At 43.0% G+C, this 20,915-nt stretch overlaps 1 protein-coding gene across 7 annotated transcripts in view; it reads left to right on the top strand.

Moving 5' to 3' along the window:
• ERC1 (ELKS/RAB6-interacting/CAST family member 1) overlaps positions 1 to 20,408 on the top strand; it is a 558,216-nt gene extending 537,808 nt beyond the window's left edge. For all 7 annotated transcript variants that reach the window (XM_059184416.1, XM_059184418.1, XM_059184417.1 and 4 more), the window contains one exon: positions 14,812 to 20,408. In XM_059184416.1, the coding sequence (XP_059040399.1) occupies positions 14,812 to 14,949 (138 nt within the window). In that variant the 3' untranslated portion in view covers positions 14,950 to 20,408. The remainder of the gene's footprint in view (positions 1 to 14,811) is intronic.
• The last annotated feature ends 507 nt before the right edge of the window (positions 20,409 to 20,915 follow it).

Raw genomic sequence — 20,915 nt, 5'->3', positions numbered from 1 at the left:
CCCATCCCTCAGCTGCCGTTCTTGTCGTCCATCCAGCCCAGCTACGTTCCTTATTCTTCATACCCTCAGCTCTGTTCTCTGACAGACAACCATCCTAGCATTGAAAGCAGGAAGGGAACTTGGTTTATTTCCTCTTACTGCTAGCCTTTTATAACAATGTTTTTGGATGGGTGTGAGGCTGTAGAACATCATCTCTGAAATACCTCAATTTCTTTCTGAGCTCCCCTGTCCGCTCGTCCCCGGAGCAGTGATGGCGGCTGAAGCATTCTCTCCTCCCCTTGTGTTCACACACTTTCAGTGTGTGTTGCTTCGAGCACTCAGAGTGAGTAACTTTTGCATTTGTGATTCTTGGCTCGAGTCCCTCTAGAAATTGTATTACTACTCTGAGTTCAGGGAGGGCTGGAATAGCTACTAAGAACACAATACATTATAATAACATTCAGCAGACAAAGCCAGAAAAAACTCTGGCCAGAGACCACCTTAGTATCCTTTACTTGGCCCATATTCCATTTTCTGAGAACTTTAAACCAAGTGAGATGCCACCGTATACGGTTTACATGCCCCACTGTAAGGTCTGCATCATCACACCGTCTTGTTTTTGAGATGATTCACATTTTATCTTAAAAAGCTCTTTGGAGAGTTATCCGTGTTTTTCCTCAGTCACCAGCTTCGGGCAGGATATTTTTGCTAGGCAGCATTGGTATGTAAAAACCTGTCAAAGCATTTGAAGAAGAGTTGGGGAATTAAACAAATAGCCAACTGTTGAAACATGAAACCAAATTAATACTTCAGCAATAGTTCCCTCTGAACAGAGAAGGCTTCACAGAGGGAAGAGCCCGTTGCTCAGTTGTGAAGGGTGAATAACAGGGAAGAGGGATATGTAGGAGGGAAGGTTGTCTGCATTCTAGGATGTGGGAAACACATCAAAATAAAAGCAAAGACGAGGGCATGTACCAGGAGGCTGTATGCATATGGCGGGGCTATCCTAGGAGGTGAATTTAGGAAGGTAAGATAAGGTCATATTGGACTCTGTTTTGTAAGTAGGAAATCATTTAAGATATTGGAGGAGGAGGCAAGAATCTAATCCAGCCTGTTTTTAGAAAGAGTGTTCTCATAAGCCAAAGCTAATCCTTTTTGTGAAGCTATTACAGTAAGCAAGGGGTGCCTGGGTTGGCTCAGTCAGTTAAGAGTCTGCCTTTGGCTTAGGTCATGATCTGAGTCATGGGATGAGTACTGCATTGGGCTCCTTGCTCAGTGAGGAGTCTGCTTCTCCCTCTCTTCCCCCCTCGTGCTCTCTCCCTCTCTCAAATAAAATCCATATAAAAAAATATTGTGTGTGTGTGTGTGTGTAATATATTATAATAAGCAAAAGATACTAGAATGAGAGAACTTACATTAGGGCTGTGACCAGGAGATCAGCAAAGAAACTTAAATCAAAAGAAACATAGCCTGGGACACCTGGGTGGCTCAGTGGGTTAAAGCCTCTGCTTTCAGGGTCCTGGAATCGAGCCCCGCATTGGGCTCTCTGCTCAGCAGGGAGCCTGCTTCCTCCTCTCTCTCTGCCTGCCTCTCTGCCTACTTGTGATCTCTGTCTGTCAAATAAATAAATAAATAAAATCTTTAAAAAAAAAAAAAAAGGAAAGAAAGAAAGAAACATAGCCTGGAAAGGCCATTAACAGGAATTTCCCAGATTAAGAAATGGCCAGTAAATATACTTATAAATGTTTGGTCTCAATTTTTGGCATCACTACAAATGAAAAGAATTACAAAGAACTACAAATGAAAATAGCCTTATCATATCAGCAAGATTGGGGTGTGTGTGTGTGTGGCCCCAATATATTGGGTAGGTGGGATAATGAGCACCCTTATTCATTGCCTAGAATCTGAGAATTAGTGCAGCTCTGCAGGAATAGTTTGGTAGCATGTCAGAAGCTTAAAGAGGTATATACACTTTGACCCAGAAATTTTGAGAAAATGATCATAAATATGCAAAGATTTATGTACTAGCAAACAACATGTTACCATTTGTAGTAATGAAATATTGAAAACAAAATAAACTAATAATGGAATTATTTAAATTATGATATGTCCATAAAATGGATTACAGTGTGACCTATCTAAAAATTACGTTTTAGAAGAATATTTAATCACATGAAAAACTATTTGTAGTAGTAATTAAGTGAAAACAAGAGTTTATTAAACAGTATGAATGGTATGAGTTGATGTGTAAGTGGAACATTCGCAAAAAAGTGTTTATTCAGCATTTGAAAAATGTGGGTCGAGCTCCGTAAAGAGAAGGGAGTTAGAATTATATTGACATACCTTGATAATCCTTAAGTTTAGGTCACATATGGGTTATTTTACTATTTTCTTTTGTATGTGTCTGAAACTTTCTATGCTAAAAGTTATTCAAACCCCACAAAAACCCACCTCAAAAGAAATAATTAAATTTGCAAAGAAAGTAGATTTGCAAAGAAAGTGTTAATGCACTAAAGCATAATAATAATATAGAATAATACCTGGACCATAATAAATGTCCCTTAAGTTACTTGCTGTTTTTATTACCGCTTTATAAAGCTAAAGATAGATAGTGTTACCCCAGCAAAGGACAAAAGAGGAAGAACAGAGGAATGCCTCCCCCCGACTGGAGCCCAGGAAGCCCCTGCATGTATGGGACGAAGCAGAAGAGGAACAGGGGTAGGAAAGAGAAGAAAGACAAGGACAGGCCGAAGACAGCCAGAAAGTCAAGAGGCAGAGAGATTTTAGAAGGAGATGTTATCAAAGCAAATAGCCCAGAGGAGTTCAGGTAGGTTGAAGACAGTTAAAGCCATTGGATTATGCTGTTCAGGAATCCTTGAGGTTCAGTTTTGGGTTTTGGGTTTCTTTATAACATGCATGCAAAAAAAAATACACCGATGAAAAAATGCAACTCAACAAATTTTGACACACTCACGTAATGAGCCTTTGGAACAGGAAGCAGAAAATTCCCCAGCACCTCAGAAGCCTCTTGTCTTGCCACTACTCTGCCCTCCATGGGTGACCTGACTTCTAATACTGGAGATAAGTTTTGCCTGTTTTTTTAACTGTTTGTCCCTGGAATCAAACAGTGTGAACTCTTCTGCGTCTTGCTTCTTTCGTTCAACATCATGTTAATGAAATGTGTCTGTTATGATATACATAGGTATATTTCATTCATTCTCATTGCTGTACGATACTCCATTGTATGAATGACTATACCACAGTTTATCACCTAGTTGTTGATGGACATTTCGGCTATTCCCAGGTTTGGGCTATTTTTCTGGATTCCCTTCTCTCTTCCATTGGTCTGTATGCCTGTTGTGCCAGTAGTAAACTGTGTTCATAACTATAGCTTCATAGTAATACTTTTCTTCATGATTGTTCTTCACATTCTTATAACTTTGTTCTTTGAGTTTGCTTTGGCTGTTGCTGTCACTTTACACGCATGCGTGCATCCACCAGCCAAAGTTCTTACTGGGCCTGCGTTGATTCTGTAGATTAGTTTGGGCATAATTAACACTTTATGCTACTGAGTCTGACGATCCATGGCCATCATGTATTCCTCCATTTAAGATATCTTTTATTTCTCTAAATGATGTTTTATAATTTTCAGTGGAGCAGTTTTAGCTTAGTAACCTTTTGAGAGAGCAGTTTCAGTGAACAGCAAAATGTAAATTCTCAGATGCTAAAGAGGGAAATGGGAAACAGAGGTGGCAAATGTAAACCGTTTCTTTGAGATGTTTGATAGTGAAAGAAAGAGGAAAATTGGCACTAGTTTGTGAGAGAAGCAGATTTGAAAGGTTGTTTCGGCAGAGAGTGCCCTCAGAAACCATGGAGAGAGTCCCGGGGGTAGGAGAGGTTGGAGGCACAGAATGAATTAAAGGGACAGGGACATGGAAGGGTGGCTCAAGTTAGCCTGGAGAAGAAATTAGGAGCAAGGAGTGTTGTGAAGTTATTTTGAGGTAGTGTGTTCATGTCTGGATTACCTTAATAACAATTTCTTCAGACTCACTGGTTGCTTACACAGTGAATAGTACTGAGCCATCATGAGTGCTGTGCCCTTTGTCACTCATGGCACCAGAACTCACATTCAGGGTGTTTGGAGCAGCAAGACTTGCTGCCCTCCCAGTCATCCCTAACCCACATGCTCAAATCCCTATTTCTTTGAGCAAAGCATATTACTTTGTATTTTCTCCACTGTGCGTACTCATTCATTTATTATTCCAATAATCCCTTCTTCCAGAGTATCTTAGCTAAATTAAGGCTTAGTAGATAGGGGCTTTTCCACTAAATCTTGAGGTGCCCGAGAGACTTGAAGAAGATTTTGTAGTAGAGATTTTGTATATGGAGGAAATGATGGTGCTGAGATAAGGGATTTAATACTTAAGTTCTAGAAAGAGCTTGCCGGATTCACAGGAACAAATCTGTTTGGTAGTTTAGTGGAAGTTATTTTACTTTGGAAGTAAGTTTTTAAGTCTGTTGTTTGCTTTAGGTGCAAAGCTTTCAATACATACACAGAAAATTGTATCTTTCCATCTAGAGAGGGCACTATATAAACTTACGTGCTACATATAATTATGGTGTTTTCAAGAATGTAAACCAAGAAGACAGTGTTTTCACTGTAGTACTTGCAATGGTGGAATTAGCCTGCCAATATTAGAAAGTAGAGAATAGGAAGTGGAAGATCTTGTTGGATTACTCAGCCTTATATCCACTAAGTTTGGATAGGTAGCTTTAACAAGGAAGGGAAAGAGGGAGAGAAAAGGATTTAATTCATTGCAGCTAGGATATAATAAGCATTTTCATTGAATCCCAAATATTACATGTTTGTACTTCTGGGGAAATTCCTTTCTGATGTTAAGTCTAAAGTGGCCTTTCTTTGGGGAGAAGGTGAGAGTTGAGTAGGCAGGCATGGGGGCAGGGCATGGGCAGTGGGCAAGGGATAGAGGGAACAAGAATGTCTTGGGTGAAATCTGGTAACTGACACTTCAGAAGCTAGAACACACTTTTTCCAATTTAACCATAGGACACGCTGCATACTGGTAACCGTACAAAAACTTCTTTTTTTTAAACATGTGATGCACATGCTAAAGAAATATTTTAAAATAACAAGGTACAAATACATTCCAAGATTTGTTTTTACACCTGTGCTGTATAACACATCTGTCTATGTTTTTAGTTTGATAACTTCACATGGCCTTTCTTTACTAAGTGCTTTTTTTTTCTTTCACACATTCCTGTAATCCTTTGACTTCCGAAAGCTTTGCATTTTCAAAGCAAAATAAAAATCCTCATTTTTAATGTAATTCCAGTTTTATAAGAAAAGTTGGTCTTTGAGATTTTTTTTCAAGACAGGAAATGTTAGCATATAATGGCTCAAGTGCCAGTGAGCTCTCTCTCTGCTCAGCCGTGCCCACCTCTAATATTGCTTGCAGATAGAACACAAACCATGCATAATCCCTGGAGAACAGAGAAAGCCCCACCAGATGGAAAGCAACTTCAGCTAATGAAGGAACACTTCCTTCTCTAAACTTTGTGATTCTTCTGATCTCCTCTCTTTCTAAACACCTTTTCCCAGCAAACCATTCATTAGCCTTTGGAAAAAGCATAGTCTTACAGTCTGCCTCTGGTTTTTCCCCCTGATCTTTTTCTATCACTTCTAGTTCTGATTCCTCCTCCAGGGCTAAATCAGTCCTTCTGCTTCTCGTGTACACCCTCCTGACATTTGTAGGTCGTAATCACATTCCCTCCCCTTCGCGTTCAGTTAGTTAAGGCCTACTGCTTCGTTCTTCTAATCCTGCCTCATAAAATGATCCTTTCAGCTTCTTCGTCATGCCTGCCATTTGCCTTTGAACTTAGTCCAGTTTGTCTCCATTTTTTCGGGTAATGAGGTGTGTGAAATGGAACGCAGTGCCCTAGGTGTGTTTTCACGGAGCCACTGAACAGAGCAAGGGCCCTCTGAGGGTAATGCCCAGGCCTAGCCAGCCTGAGGGTCCTTTTGTCACCCTCAAAGACTGGTATTGCTTCTGTCAAGACCCAGTAATTCCTGTATTCCTGACCTCCCATGAAGAGCCAAGTGCACATCCATGCCTTGGGAGCTCATATTTCTCCGTTTCGAACGATCCTCTGTTCTGTTCTCTCGTATCAACAGTCATATTCCTCAAGAAGTTTTCCCTTCCTTCTCTCCTTTGTTCCGTCCAACCTGAAGGCAGCAGCACTCTACGGGTCTGTGGGCATTTGCTTCATAGTGCGTTGAATAGAGTACTCAACTGGTATTTTTTTTTACAGTGTTATTGAGCTGTAATTCACACACCATACAATTCACCTGTTTGAAGTGCACAATTTAACAGGTTTAATACATTCTCAGAGTTGTGCCACTATCACCACATCCAGTTTTCAACATTTTCATCATTCTAAAAAAAAATCCATGCTTCTTAGCCACCACTTCCATCTACCCCATCCCCCCCCAGCCCTAGGCAGCCACTAAAATCTACTTTGTGACTCTGAACTAAAGACCTGAATGTGAGAGGGGCACATGGGTGGCTCAGTCATTACCTGGGATCAAGCCACACATCAGGCTTCCTGCTTGGTGGGGAGTCTGCTTCTCTTTCTCCCTCTGCCCACCCTACCCCCCACCGCCAATTCATGCTCTCTCTCTCTCTCTCTCTCTCTCTCAAATAAATAAATAAAATCTTTAAAAATAAATAAATAAACAGGGGCACCTGCATGGCTCAGTGGGTTAAGTCTCTGCCTTCAGCTCAGGTCATGATCTCAGTGCGCTGGGATTGAGGCCTACATCAGGCTCTTTGCTTAGCGGGGAGCCTGCTTCCCCCTGCCTCGCTGCCTGCTGCTCTGCCTATTTGTGATCTCTCTCTCTCTCTCTCTCTCTCTGTCAAATAAATAAATAAATCTTAAAAAAAAAATAAAAAATAAAGACCTGAACATGAGACCTGAAACTGTAAAAATCCCATGAGAAAACCTAGGCAATAATTTATTTTTGCCATTTGCCTTGGCCACATTTTTCTAGATTTGTCTTCTTAGGTAAGGAAAACAAAAGCAAAATCAGGATTATACCACAATAAAAAGCTTTTGCACAGTGAAGGAAACCATCAATAAAACAAAAAGGTAACCTACTGAGTGGGAGAAAATATTTGCAACCCATACATCCAGTAAGAGGTTAATATTCAAAATATATAAAGAACTTCTACCACTCAACACCAAAAAACCCTCCAAATAATCCAATTAAAAATGGGCATAGGACTTGAGCAGATATTTTTCCAAAGAAAATATACAGATGGCCAACAGACACATGAGAAGACGCTCAGCATCACTGATCATTAGAGAAATGCATATCAAAATGATGATGACATGATGAGATCACCTCAACACCTGTCAGAATGGCTAGAATAAAAATGACAGAAAGTAACAAGTGTTGGTGAGGATGTGGGGAAAGGGAAACCCTTGAGCATACTTGGTGGGATTGTAGAACAATACTGGAAGTTCCTCAAAAAATTAAAAGTAGAAATACCATATGATCCGGTAATTCCACTACTGGCCTTTTTACCCATAGAAAATAAAAACACTAATCAGAAAAGATGTATGTACCCTTATGTGTTTTTTTTTTTTATTTTTTTAAATGATTTTTATTTATTTATTTGAAAGATCAGAAGTAGTCAGAGAGGCAGGCAGAGAGATCGAGAGGAGGAAGCAGGCTTCCTGCTAAGCAGTGAGCCCGATGCGGGGCTCGATCCCAGGACCCTGAGACCATGACCTGAGCCGAAGGCAAAGGCTTTAACCCACTGAGCCACCCAGGCGCCCCTACCCTTATGTTTATTGCAACATTATTCACACTAGCCAAATTATGGAAGCAACCCAGGTGACTGTCAGTAAAGGAATGGATAAAGATGTGATACGTGAGAGAAACAGACAGACAGATGTATCTACACACATACATATCTACAATGGAATAGTACACAGCTGTGAAAAAGGAACGAGCTCTTGCCACTTACAACAACATGGAAGGATCTAGAGGGTATTATGCAAGGTGAAGTAAGTCAGACAGAGAAAGAGAAATACAAAGATAAATGATTTCACTTACGTGTGGAATCTAAACAACAAAATAAATAAACAAAAAAAAAAACAAACATAAACAGACCCATAAACACAGACAATGGGCTGGTGGTTGCCAGAGGAGGAGGGTAAGCAGCTAGGCAAAACGGATGAAGGGAAGCAGGAAATACAGACATCCAATTATGGAATGAATAAGCCATGAGGATAAAAGGTACAGCAAAAGAATATAGTCAGTGGTATTGTGACAGTGGTGTATGGTGACAGACGGGAGATACACGTTTGGTGAGCTTAGTATTACATACAGGTCTGTTAAATCACCATACTGTACACCTGCAACTAATGTAATAGTGTGTGTCAGCTGTATTTCAGTTTAAAAACAAAAAAAAGTAGTAAAGATTGGAAGTCCTTCTACCCATTCAAACTACCTATTCTTAATAGTTTTGGATTTATCTTTACATATTCTTTAGATAGGCAGATTGATCTCCAAACATACCAATCTCTCTGACCTCTTGTTTGCTGCTGAGACTGTTAATAAATTTTTGTTCTTGCAAATTGGCTTGGCAAACAAACTTGTGTATACATTCTTGAATTTCTTACTGGTGTATTTATAAAAATATTCCACTTTTAATAATTCCGATCTCTTAAAAGTAGGAGTATTTGGTCAATGGATATTTGCTTTTAAATTTGATTGATGAGTCCAGATAGCCCACTATATTCCCACAGTAATGTGAGACTGCCCACTTCCCCTGATAACAGTCTTTCAGAAGCTTTTGCCAGTGTGATGAGGGAACAAAACCCTTCCCAGGGACGCCTGGGTGGCTCAGTTGGTTAAGCAGTTGCCTTCGGCTCAGGTCATGATCCCAGCATCCTGGGATCGAGTCCCACATCGGGCTCCTTGCTCGTCAGAGAGCCTGCTTCTCCCTCTGCCTCTGCCTGCCATTCTGTCTGCCTGTGCTCATTCTCTCTCTCTCTCTGATAAATAAATAAAATCTTAAAAAAAAAAAAAACCTTCCTTATTTAATCTGTATTTCTTTAATTACAAATGGAAGAGCATTTTTATGTGCTTATTCACCATTTGCATTTCTTCAGTGAGTTTTTTGTTCAGATCCTCTGCCCATTTCTCTGTTATTAGGCTGTAGTACCACTTTCATCGATACCAATACTTGTTCTTTTGTCTTTTCTCCCTTTATTGTTGAGGTATATTCACTTTGTACCCTCTTGGTTGAGGGTTGTTATCATAAATGAATGTTGAATTTTGTCAGGTGCTTTTTCTCATCTGTTGAGATGATCATATAATTTTTATTCTTCATTTTGTTACTATGGTGTATCATATTTTTGATTTATAGATGTTGAAGCATCCTTGCATCCTTGGAATAAATCCCACTTGATCATGGTGTATGATCCCTTTAATGAAGTATTAAATTCAGCTTGTTCATATTTCATTGAGGATCTTTGCATCTGTGTTTATCAGGGATATTGGCCTGCAATTTTCTTTCTTTGTGGTGTCCTTTCCTAGTTTTGGTATCAGAGCAAGCAATGCCAGTCTTATAAAATGAGTTGGGAGTATTCCTCCTCTTCTGTTTTTTGGAAGAATTTGAGAAGGATTGGTATTCATTCTTCTTTAAATGTTTGGTAGAATTCACCACAGAAGTCATCTGGTCTTGGACTTTTGTTTTTTGAAAGGTTGATTAATGATTAATGATTCCGTTCCCTTGCTAAGAGTTGGTTCAGATTTTTTTGTTTCTTCATGATGCAGTTTTGGTAGGCTGTGTTTTTCTAAGAATTCATCCATTTCTACTAGTATGTCTGATTTGTTGGCATATGATTTTTTATGGTAGTCTTTTTTGATTCTTTGTATTTCTCTGGTATAAGTTAACATCTCTTCTTTCACTTCTGATTTTTATTTGAGTTCTCTTGCTTTTTTTCTTGGTAAGTTAAGCTAAAAGGTTTGTCTCTTTTGTTTATCTTTTCAAAACACTAGCTTGTAGTTTCATTATTCTTGTCTGTTGTCTTTTTATAGTCTCTATTTCATTTATTTCCACTTTCATCTTTGTTATTTTGTTCCTCCTACTAACTTTGGGCTTTTTCTAGTTCCCTGAGGTGTAAAGTTAGGTTGAGATCTTTCTTGCTTCTTATTGTAAGTATCTGTGAGTTTCCCTCTTAAGAACTGCTGTTAGGGGCGCCTTGGTGGCTCAGTAGCTTAAGTGTCCAACTCTTGACTTTGGCTCAGGTCATGATCTCAGATTTGTGAGACTGAACCCTGCATTGGGCTACATGCTCAGTGGGGAGTCTGCTTGAGATTCTCTCTCTCTCCGTCCGCCACTCCTCCCCCTCTCTCCCAAATAAATAGATCTTTTTTAAAAAATGCTTTTACTGTATCTCATATATTTGGTATATTGTATCTCCATTTTTATTTGTCTCAAGATATTTTTTAATAAATTTTATTTATTTACTTGCCAGACAGAGATCACAAGTAGGCAGAGAGGCAGGCAGAGAGAGGGTGGGGAAGCAGGCTCTCTGCTGAGCAGAGAGCCTGATGCAGGGCTCGATCCCAGGACCCTGAGATCATGACCTGAGCCAAAGACAGAGGCTTAACCCACTGAGCCACCCAGGCACCCCAGCCCAAGGTATTTTTTTTGTATCTCTTTTGATTTCTTTCTGGACCCATCAATTTTTCAGTCACATGTTGTTTAATCTCCAAATATTTGTGAATTTCTATTTTCTTTTTGTAACTGATTTCTAGTTTCATACCATTGTGGTTGGAATACATTCTTGATGTGACTTCAGTCTTAAATTTATTAAGGTTCATTTTAAGGCTTTACATATTATCTGTCCTGGAGAATGTTTTGTATGTGCATGAGAAGACTATGTCTTTGCAACATAATTTTTAAATTTAGATCTTTAGGTAATTTTTAAATTTATGCTTATATAGGGTATGAGCAGGAATCTAACCACAAGGCCCAGTTGACCTAATACAATTCACTGACTTCAAATTACTCCTGCTCATATTCTAAATCCCAGTGATCTAATTTTATCAGTACAATACTCTTCTAATTAGAGGCTTTTTGCAGTATGTTTTATAATCGATAAGCCAGTCCACACATCATTTTTTTCCTTTCAAATATTTTCTTAGCTCCTTTTATATATATGAATAAATTTAGAATGAATTACCAAGCTCTGAAAGAGCCTTTAGGATTTGGTTTCTGAAATGTGTTTGTGGTATATTTTTAGGTGAAAACAAAGTCAGTTCACAAATAATCTATATACTGTCATTGCCATTTTGTTTCTAAAATTACCTGTATATATAATAAAAGAATGTCTCAAAGGATATACAACAAAATAAGTGGCAGTGGTTATCTCTTGATGTTAATATTGTTATTCTTTTTTTTCCCGGTGCTTTTGTTTTCCAAATTTTCTACAGTGTTAGTGTAGTACTTTTTTTTTTAAAGATTTTATTTATTTATTTGACAGAGATCACAAGTAGGCAGAGAGGCAGGCAGAGGCGGGACGGGAGCAGGCTCCTTGCTGAGCAGAGAGCCCGATGTGGGGCTTGATCCCAGGACCCTGAGATCATGACCTGAGCCGAAGGCAAAGGCTTTAACCCACTGAGCCACCCAGGCATCCCTGTAGTACTTTTTAAATTAGGGGGGAAAAAACCTGAAAAAATAATAATTTTAAATAAATTTAAAATGTTAGAAACTTCATTATTATCTACTTAACAAACAGAAGCCAAATGGGAATGGAAAGTATTTCACAGGAAGTAAACATGTGACTTATAGAGAGTGAGTGCAGACACCTGGCTCTGAATAAACCAAAGATGTCTGGGGTATTCCTGGGAAGGACTGAGATGGGAAACTGAGGCAGAACAGCCATACAGTCTCCTCCATTACTTTGCGTGGTTGACTTTGGTTCTGTTCAAGAGATTTGAGAGTCGTCATGTCCTCACCTAGCAGTCTTTCCGGGCTGTCGTCTGTGCAGCTAGATTGAGAGGCACCTGCTTTCCTTGGTTTCCCCGTTTCAGAGATTCGCATTCACACAACACAGCCAGACCTTGAGATGGGTCAAGACTTAGGGTAGTCTTAATCTGGTCCTTGCGTGTCCTGGTGTTTTAGTCAACATTTAACAGAAAGAAGATTGCAAAATCTGTCCCCAGCTCTTTGATATATTTGAAGCAGCGGCATGCTCACTCTTGGCTCAGGGCACGCAGACTCTGTCAGCGGTGCAGTTAGAACTTGGTTCTGTGTGCTCTCTAATCAACATGCTCTGTCAAGGTAATCTTAACCAACTTAGCAATAATTACAACATCTAACATTTGTCAGATGTTTTCTGTGTCAGGCATTGTACTGCACTTTATATGAATATCCCACTAAATCCTTAAAACAACCCTGAATGTTACTGCCCCATTTTATAAATGAGAAAACCGTGCCGGCTGACATTGAGACCCAAAGGACCTAATCAGAACCTGCATCCTTAATACATTTGGAACTCAATTTTTAATCTCTCTGCTTTCCTAAAAACCTTCTCTGCCTTATTTTCAGTCTTGTTTAATGTCCCCAGCTAGAGCAATCAGAATGATCCTCCCTCCCCTCTCTCTGAACTTCACCTCCCATCAGTCCTACATTTGGGAAGTCTCCTGCCCATCTGTTGCCCTCCATGTCCCCTGGCCCTGCCCTAGGGCCTCTGGGCTTGCCACAGTAACCTCCCTTGACTGATTCTTCCTTCCACTCAGTCTAACGTGTTTTTATCTTCCCGATTCTCTTCTGAGAACATGAAGCTGATCATGTCACTGCACTATTTAAAAGCTCTTAGACTTCCTTTTTTGTTTTTTAACCAGATTAAATCTGAACTCCTCAGCTTTCCATCCACAGGCCGGCCCCGGTCTGCCTCTTCTCAGCTTCATTGCCTGTCATTCTTTGCGCAGTGCCCTTACCTTACGCTCCAGCCACACTGAAAGGTTCCATCTTCCCAAGGTCTGTGCCGAGCCCCTTCATAGCTCTCACATCTGCATTTCTTTCATCTGCTTGAAAGCCTCTTGTTTGATCTCCCAACAGACTCCTATTCTGCTCTCAGGCTCCACATCACATACTGCCTGTAGTAGCGTCTTCTCAGACCCCTCTGGGACGCAGCAGTCATTCTCACGTCTTCCCCTGTAGCACGTGTACAGGCCTCGCTTGCGGTAATTAATTATCTGTGTATATGTTTGTCTCCTCCATTAACCTGCATGGATCTCGGAGCAAGAACCAAATGCATTCGTCTTTCAGCACCCAGCACCCAGGAAGCCCTCGATAAATCTGGCTTAATGCTTGAAGGGATGTCCAAGAGAGCATTTGAAATTATAGGAATTTAGAATTATACTTACTCCTTTTTTTTTTTTTTAAGATTTTATTTATTTATCAGAGAGAGGGGGAGAGAGCGAGCACAGACAGAATGGCAGGCAGAGGCAGAGGGAGAAGCAGGCTCCCCGCCGAGCAAGGAGCCCGATGTGGGACTCGATCCCAGGACGCTGGGATCATGACCTGAGCCGAAGGCAGCTGCTTAACCAACTGAGCCACCCAGGCGTCCCAAGAATTATACTTACTCCTAAACAGAGGACTATCTTACGTGTTGCTCCAAATAATCTCTTTAACTAAATTATCAGGTCATCTGACATACTGAATAAAAGTGGTTTATAGCAAATGGGGAAGGTCTTTTAAATACATGTTTCCCCAGGATAAAGGACCATTATGCAAGATTAAGATCCGATCTGAGATTACGTGTGTGCCCTGGTCCCTGTGCTGGGTATGGGTATGATACTGCGACACACTAGAGAGAACTTCCCCCCAGCATGAGAGCGCTGGTGCTGGCTTTCCAAGCCTTTGGGACTTGGACTAGTCACCCCTTCATGAGCAAACACTTGATATTAACTTACACCCTTTCCTGGTTGGGAACTCTGATGCAGGAAGACTTCCCATAGAAAGTGCCTTTTTTTTTTTTTTTTTTTTTTTTTTTTTTGGTCATTTCTTTTTTCATTTTCAGCTTTATTAAGGTTTAATTGACAAATAAGACAGACATAATAAACGTATAACATGATTTGATACACGTTGGTGAAGATTCCCACACTCAAGGTAAAACATCTGTCATCTCACATCACTCCTTTTTTTTTCCTTATGAGAACATTGCAGTTTTACTTTCTTAGCATATTAATATATTTTTTAGATGGGGGAGGGGCAGAGGGAGAAGGAGAGAGAGAACCCCAAGTAGGCTTCATGCTCAATGGTGCGGTGCCCAATGCGGGGCTCGATCCTATGACTCTGAGATCATGACCTGAGCCAAAACCAAGAGTCAGATACTCAACTGACAGAGCCACCCAGGCTCCCCTCTCTTAGCATGTTTAATTATACAGTACAATTTAATCAACTGCTTCAGACCTTATTCAGGTTATAACTGAAAGTTTGTACCCTTTTACCAATCTCTCCCAATTTCCCCCACTCCCCCAGGCCTCAGTAGCTACCATTGTGCTTTGTGTTTCTGTGAGTGTGACTCTTCCCCACTCCCTCGGATTCCACTTGGAAGTGATACCATGTAGTATTTGTCTTTCTGGCTTACTTCCCTTCACATAATGCCCTCCAGGTTTACCCATGTTGTTGGAAATGCCATTTCCTTATTCGTGAACAATAACCATTAGCCCAGTGCAAACAGCATCACTTTATTTTATCTGAAATTCATCTTTCCTCTCCCTTTCAGCTTCAGAATGAGCTAGAGAAAGGTGAACGGGACAGTGCAGAGCTTCAGGAATTCGCCAATGCCATTCTCCAGCAGATAGCAGATCACTGCCCCGACATCCTGGAGCAGGTGGTCAACGCGTTGGAAGAGTCGTCCTGACCCTGCTAAATGGGGAGCAGCCAGCCCGGCAGTGCTGCTAGAGTAAACCCGGGAACCAAGAAAGAGGAGCTGTAAGGAACGGGCACCCAGAAACTTCCTGGCACCCAACAAACACTACAAACTCTGTCCTATTTTGGTTGGTCCTTCGAGTGTGATTCCACCAGCCTCTCTATAGCTGGCATCTGACCTCTGCCTTTCTACCTTGGGTATTGTCTCTACACTGATATCCAGGGTGGGTAAGTGGCCAGGTTTCCATGAAGAACTGCCATCCCGTCATCAGCAGTGGAGAACTCTGGAAGCTGGTGGTTCTGCCCTTACAGAGGGACATGGAGTGGAGAGCCCTTTTTCCTTCTGTCCTTGACATGAGAACTAAACAGGAATTTCCTTGGAGTTCAACATATTGAAAGAAACTTCCCAGTGGACTAGAGAGCTGAGTGTTCTAATATCACAACAGGTGCTTTTCTCCTAAAATGGTTAAAAAAAAAAAATCTGAAAAAGAGAGGGGAAAAGAAAGAACAGGGACAAAGAGAAACTGACTCTTCTCTTCTGCTTTCTTTCACGTGTAATGTTTTATGCAGGGGAGCTGCGAGCGGGCCTCATGATGGCTTCGCGAACACTAATACCCCAGGTTGCGAGTCACTACCCAGCCCTGTCTGTCTCACTCATCCTTGCTCTTCTCAACCAGTTAACAAGAGGATGGTGCAGACAGTTCTCCCCCAGGTCCCTCTGGCTTTAGACCTTTGACCTTAATATACTTCAGTTGTCAGATCACATATCTGGATCTGAAAGAGAAGGGTTTGACGTGAGGGCCTGCCTTCACCACCGACAGCTCTGCTTCTGTGGAAAATGATGGCTCCCTAGGCCCGGGCTGGTTTCTCCTAAACATCTTTCATTGGCATTCTAGGCCCCTGAGCCCCAAAAGAATGTTTCTGCCGTCCCATCACCCATGTTCCACGCTCTTGCAGCCCAGTGTTTGCTGAAGTTCATGATCCACCTTCCTCCCTTTTACCTTTACCCTTGATGTGCACGCCCAGAACCGTAGCCTCGAGCATTGTCTGGAACCTCCTTCTGGCACAAATGAATGTTTCTCATCCCCTCACACTCTTCCTCAACTCTTTCATTCAGAGAATATTTATGAAATGCCTACTATGTGCAATTCACTGCTGGGTACCCATCCTTGACAAAAGTCTCTTTTCAGTGAGGGAGAAATGTGAGGGACTCTATGAGACGTACCTGCTTGAGTTAGAGCGCTCAAAGGCGTACCCTCCCCGCTCCTTCTGTCTTAGTAGAGGTTATCTTTCCAGAAGACTCTTTCACAAATGAGCCTTTCTCATTTCTCATTATAATGGAATGAGTGAGTTTGGGAGGAAGGGGGCTGAGTCATTTACTTGCCTTCAGGATTTTTTTGGGTGGGTGGTTCAGGATTGTTGTTGCTGTTACCCAACAAGAGTGTAGTGTTTAGGGGGGCTACAGTGGATAGTGTTATCTTAACACATCCGCACACACCACGTGGCGCTTGGCCAGCTCCGTGTCACAGATGAGAAAATGGACCCCAAAGTTGCAAATCTGGTTGAAGGTATTGGCATTTTGAAAGGCGTTCTTCCCAAGCCCGGACAACAGCAGTCATAAACAATCAGGCAGCAAGAAAGAGCCCACTTAACCCCAATCTAGCCCTTTGACCACCTCTCCGGCCAGACTCCCACCAGACACTCACATCTTCTGATAAGAGTTGCTGAGCTAAATGTTTTTGTCTTACATTTCCCTCTTTCCCCCTCCCCAGTTACTCACCCCAAGAATCTGATGCTGCCTGGAAAGTCACCACGGCTGTCAGTCCAGTATCTTCCCACCGGCAGCCCTTGACTATCCCATTAACTTATATGGTCATATCTCCAGCTGCCCTGATTCCCTGCTGTCAAACAGGCTCCCTGTGAGACAGCTGTAGAATGTTTCCTATCGAAGGTTTAAATGGACTCTGCTCAAAACCTTCTTAGTGCGATGCTTCCTGATAGCCCAGCTGGCCAGAAGCGGGCAAGGTGGGAGATGGAGGGGTTAGATGGTTGGTGGTGGTCGTTTGTGGTCAGTCACCACAATTCCATGCACTGCCCGTAAATCCTGTAGAAGGCCCCCTGTATTTTAGGCCTGGAGTATTAGAATCTCACTTTATCTACCCTAACACAGAGAACTGAGGGATGAGGACACCCTTGGTAGGACTCCTGCAGAGCAGCAGAGCAGGCAGGAGCAGAGGCCATGCCCAGAGAGGTGGCCCCAGCTCCAGCTGCTGTTCTCAGACCTGCGAAGCAAGCAGGTCTCCCCGGGTCTTACGCATTCTGTTTCTGCTCTCAAATACAGGACCTGCCACACTTGTCCACTGTGTGGGTGACTCTCACTGTACCTCCTTTCTTCCCCTTTTGTTTTCAACCCTTCCTGTTGCTTCCCTTGGAAGTCCTCTGGACAAGTGTTTCTGAGAAGAAAAATTTCTGGGCCACCATCATCCATCTGGTTTCTGTGAATCTCCTTGATTCCTCTTGGATGGCCATCCTAGCACCTCAAATGGTTCTGGGGACTTCTGGGTTCTAGATGAAAGTAGGTTCTGGCTAAAATTTAATAGCACACATGACCAGATTTTATATTACAAGGGCAAAATTACTGCAGTGTCTAGCACTTAAGAGTATCTTATTGAGTTGAGATCATTCATCAGGCCACCTTTTACTAAATGCGCAGTGCCCGTCACACAAAGACTTACCAGTACATGGCACTCTTCTAGTGTTCATGGTTTCACAAGGTCACTCAGCTGCTGGGGAAGGTCTGTAGTCTGAACACTCACTGCAGGTTGTCTGTTATATTCACCAAATTTGTCCACTCTATTGGCAAGTCTAGTTGCCCCTTAGCACCTGAAGATCTGCACCCCAAATCAAGGTCATTGTAAAAGGGGACAGGAAGAAGAGTGGGTGGAGTTGAACGTGGGGCTCATGACTGAAAAATACAATGTGATTTTTCTCATCTTTTCATATACCTCTATCCAAGGTACTCACTGAGTTCTTGATGAAGTATCTGAATTGAGATTTACAAAGACTTGGATACCATTTGAAATGGAAAAGATTTTAAATGGGCTTTAATATGTTAAGAAATACGAATGGGAATCCCCACATCCATCTCAGCTCTAACCTGTACCCTGGTACCTTATAGTCTAGCAAAGAGCTAAGTGCTTCTCTGTCTTCCTTACACTTAATCTTTAGAAATACTAGTAAAGCAGATGGGACCCAAGACTGCCTTCAGGGTCAATAGTGGCAGTGTGACTTAGTACCTTTTGTCAATAAAAGTCTGTTTGATTTTCCATGAGAAGCTCATTGGCTCACCCACTCCTCAGAGAAGAAGAGGAAGTCATCATCAAGTTTTAGTCAACTGCTGAGCTAATCCCTCCCCATGACGTTCAGGATTGGCATTTGGATTTGCTGCTAGAGAGTTCTGCTGATCCCAGAACCATCCTGCCCTCCCCTTTGACCCTAGTCATGAAGCACAGGCCCCCTGGCTACCCTCAGCGGTTCTGAGGAAAGAGCACATCAAGAACGTGATGCCACATTGAATGTGACCTTCCCATCACCCTTCCTGAGTCACAGTGGGCCGTGTCCATAATATCAGTACCTCATGTCTGCCTCCCCAGCCTCATGTCCCACCCGCAAGAGTCCAGAGCTGTGGGAAAGCAGATGAGGACAGAGTAGATGCAGCAGAGCCCACTGACCTTTGCCAAGCCTGCCAGGCCAACCCATCCATCACTGCCAGTCCCTGGGCTTCTCAGGACAGCAACTTGAACTGGTCAAAGAAATGTTTTAAAAAGAACCTGGAGTTTTCCCCCACGTGGACTAAGGGAATGTCTGGGCAAGAAAAAACACACACACATTACAGGGAAATCCTTCTGAACAAAATGGCTGTCTTTACTTAATCTTTTTAAGCAAAAACTGTTTCCAGACTTTTTAGTGTCAAAACTGTAACCAAGTGTCTCCTGATTTTTTTTCCCAATGTGTTTGGCGAGTGCTGTGACCCTCTTGTAGGTGTTTCTCCTCCTGACTCTCTTGGGGGAAAGGTGGTTTTAGGAATTGATTTGGAGGGATTTTGCCCCACCCCACCTCCTCTTTTGTTTCTCTGCTTGTCAATATTGTCTGTGTGGTTCAGAGCATTGGGGCAGTTACATTGTGTCCATTGTTGAGATTATTAAGATATTAAAAAGTAGTTTGTAGAACTGAAAAGTTAAAGATCTGTGTTTTAAGAAATGCAAAACGATATCATGTTAATAAAGGAATTCAAGCTATGGGGCAGCCCAACTCCTCCCCGCTTCCTCCCAAGCTCGCCGAGGTGGCAGCTGGGCTAGTCCCTTGGAAAACACCAGTGGCCACCCTCCAGGTTGGCGACTGCCTGAGTGAGAGAGCTACTGAGTAAGAATTGGAATCCGGGACTCAGAGTCCCACTGGTGCCAGTGGTCTCCTTTACATCCTCAGGACCTCTGGGTAGACGTTTCAAAGTTTGAGACCCCATAACCACCCTCAGAGACCCACTTGGTCCCAGCTCCGTGTGCCTAATACTGTGTGGTAACCCGGGCTTGGCCCTGCAGCCGCGCAGCCGGCGGCAGCCCCGTGCGGGCCACAGACCCGCTCTCCGCCCACTTGGTGCTATGTCAGCCAGGGAGTCAGCCAGCACAGGCCCAGCCCGGGCCAGCCTGGAGCCCATAATCCAGGCCGACGAACTGTACTCAGATCTCAGTTCCTTCTGGCTTCAGGCCCCAGAGTCTTGGCCTTGAAGCTTTTTAGACCCCACATCTCCCATGCCCAGGCTGTTCCTTTGGCCCCAGAGATGCCATGGTCAGCCAAGAACGGGATCCCTGCGAAGCCTGGGGTGAACTACGCCCTGGGCCAGCACAAGCGCTCCAAGCCGGGCCCTTCTCTCCATGCCACACCAGTATTGCATTCGTGCTCTGATGCAGCCAGACCCACCTGAGCGCCACACCCTGCCCACGCCGGCCAGCCTGCCCACGCAGGACTAGCCCACTGGCCCGGGGTCCTGCAGAGCACACCGGGCTGTCCAGGGTGGAGACCCAACATCTGCCTGGGATCTGCCCCCCCCCCCTGAAGACAAGTGCAGCACTTGAGTGAGAGGCACTGGGGGCCCTGGGCACTCACTCCTTTTAGCTTGAGTTCCTTGTGGTGACAGTAGCAGCCGCAATGATGGTGTCTGTGATGCAAATGCACCTGCTGCCTTCAACTGTGTGTGTGTGCATGTGTGTGTGTGTGTGTGTGTGAGAGAGTGAGACGGCCGGAGTCGTGTTACTGACAGGATAATGACATTACAAAGAAATTGTGTTATAGTCAACTTTGCCTTGATAATTATTGTAAACACTTTGTCCATTTTTTTTCTTTTTTATTCACAAACTAAATCCATCGGGAAATTATAAAGTTATTTAAAAATCGTGTGCTGTGTCTTTCTTTGAGTCTAATCCAGTCTAATAAGCCAAGTGAGACGAGTCCTCAAATGCCAGAAAAGCAGGGAGAAGCCAGTGGCCTCCAAGAGATGAACGCCACAGTAGGTAAGCCAGGAACCAGCTGTGTCCGGAACCCCCAGGCTTGCCTGGGGTGAAGGCAGGGATGGAGGAGCCAAGGCTGGCTGGGCCCTGATAGGCCTTGGCGGGGTGATGTCCTCAGAAGAGTCGGTCTGATTTAGGTCTCCACCTGAACTCCGGTTTGGTAGCCCTGTAATTGCTCTTCGAAGTCCATTTCCACCTCCCTTTCTCCTTCCTTACATGCTAGACACGGAGCCAGTTTCCCCATTTCACATTGAACTGTGTTTCTGGAGCTTGGGGTGGGGGGAGCAGCCAGGGCCTGGTGGAGGGGGTGGTTCACACAGGACTTGGACTCGGTCTTCACTGGGGTGTACGTGACATGTTAGCTCAGGGGTGCGAGAGCTGTAGCAGCCAACAG

The sequence above is a fragment of the Mustela lutreola genome, chromosome 8, assembly GCF_030435805.1.
Source record: "Mustela lutreola isolate mMusLut2 chromosome 8, mMusLut2.pri, whole genome shotgun sequence".
Taxonomy (NCBI): Eukaryota; Metazoa; Chordata; class Mammalia; order Carnivora; family Mustelidae; genus Mustela; species Mustela lutreola.
The sequence above is the reverse complement of the archived record's forward strand: the minus strand, read 5'-3'. Positions and strand labels throughout refer to the sequence as shown.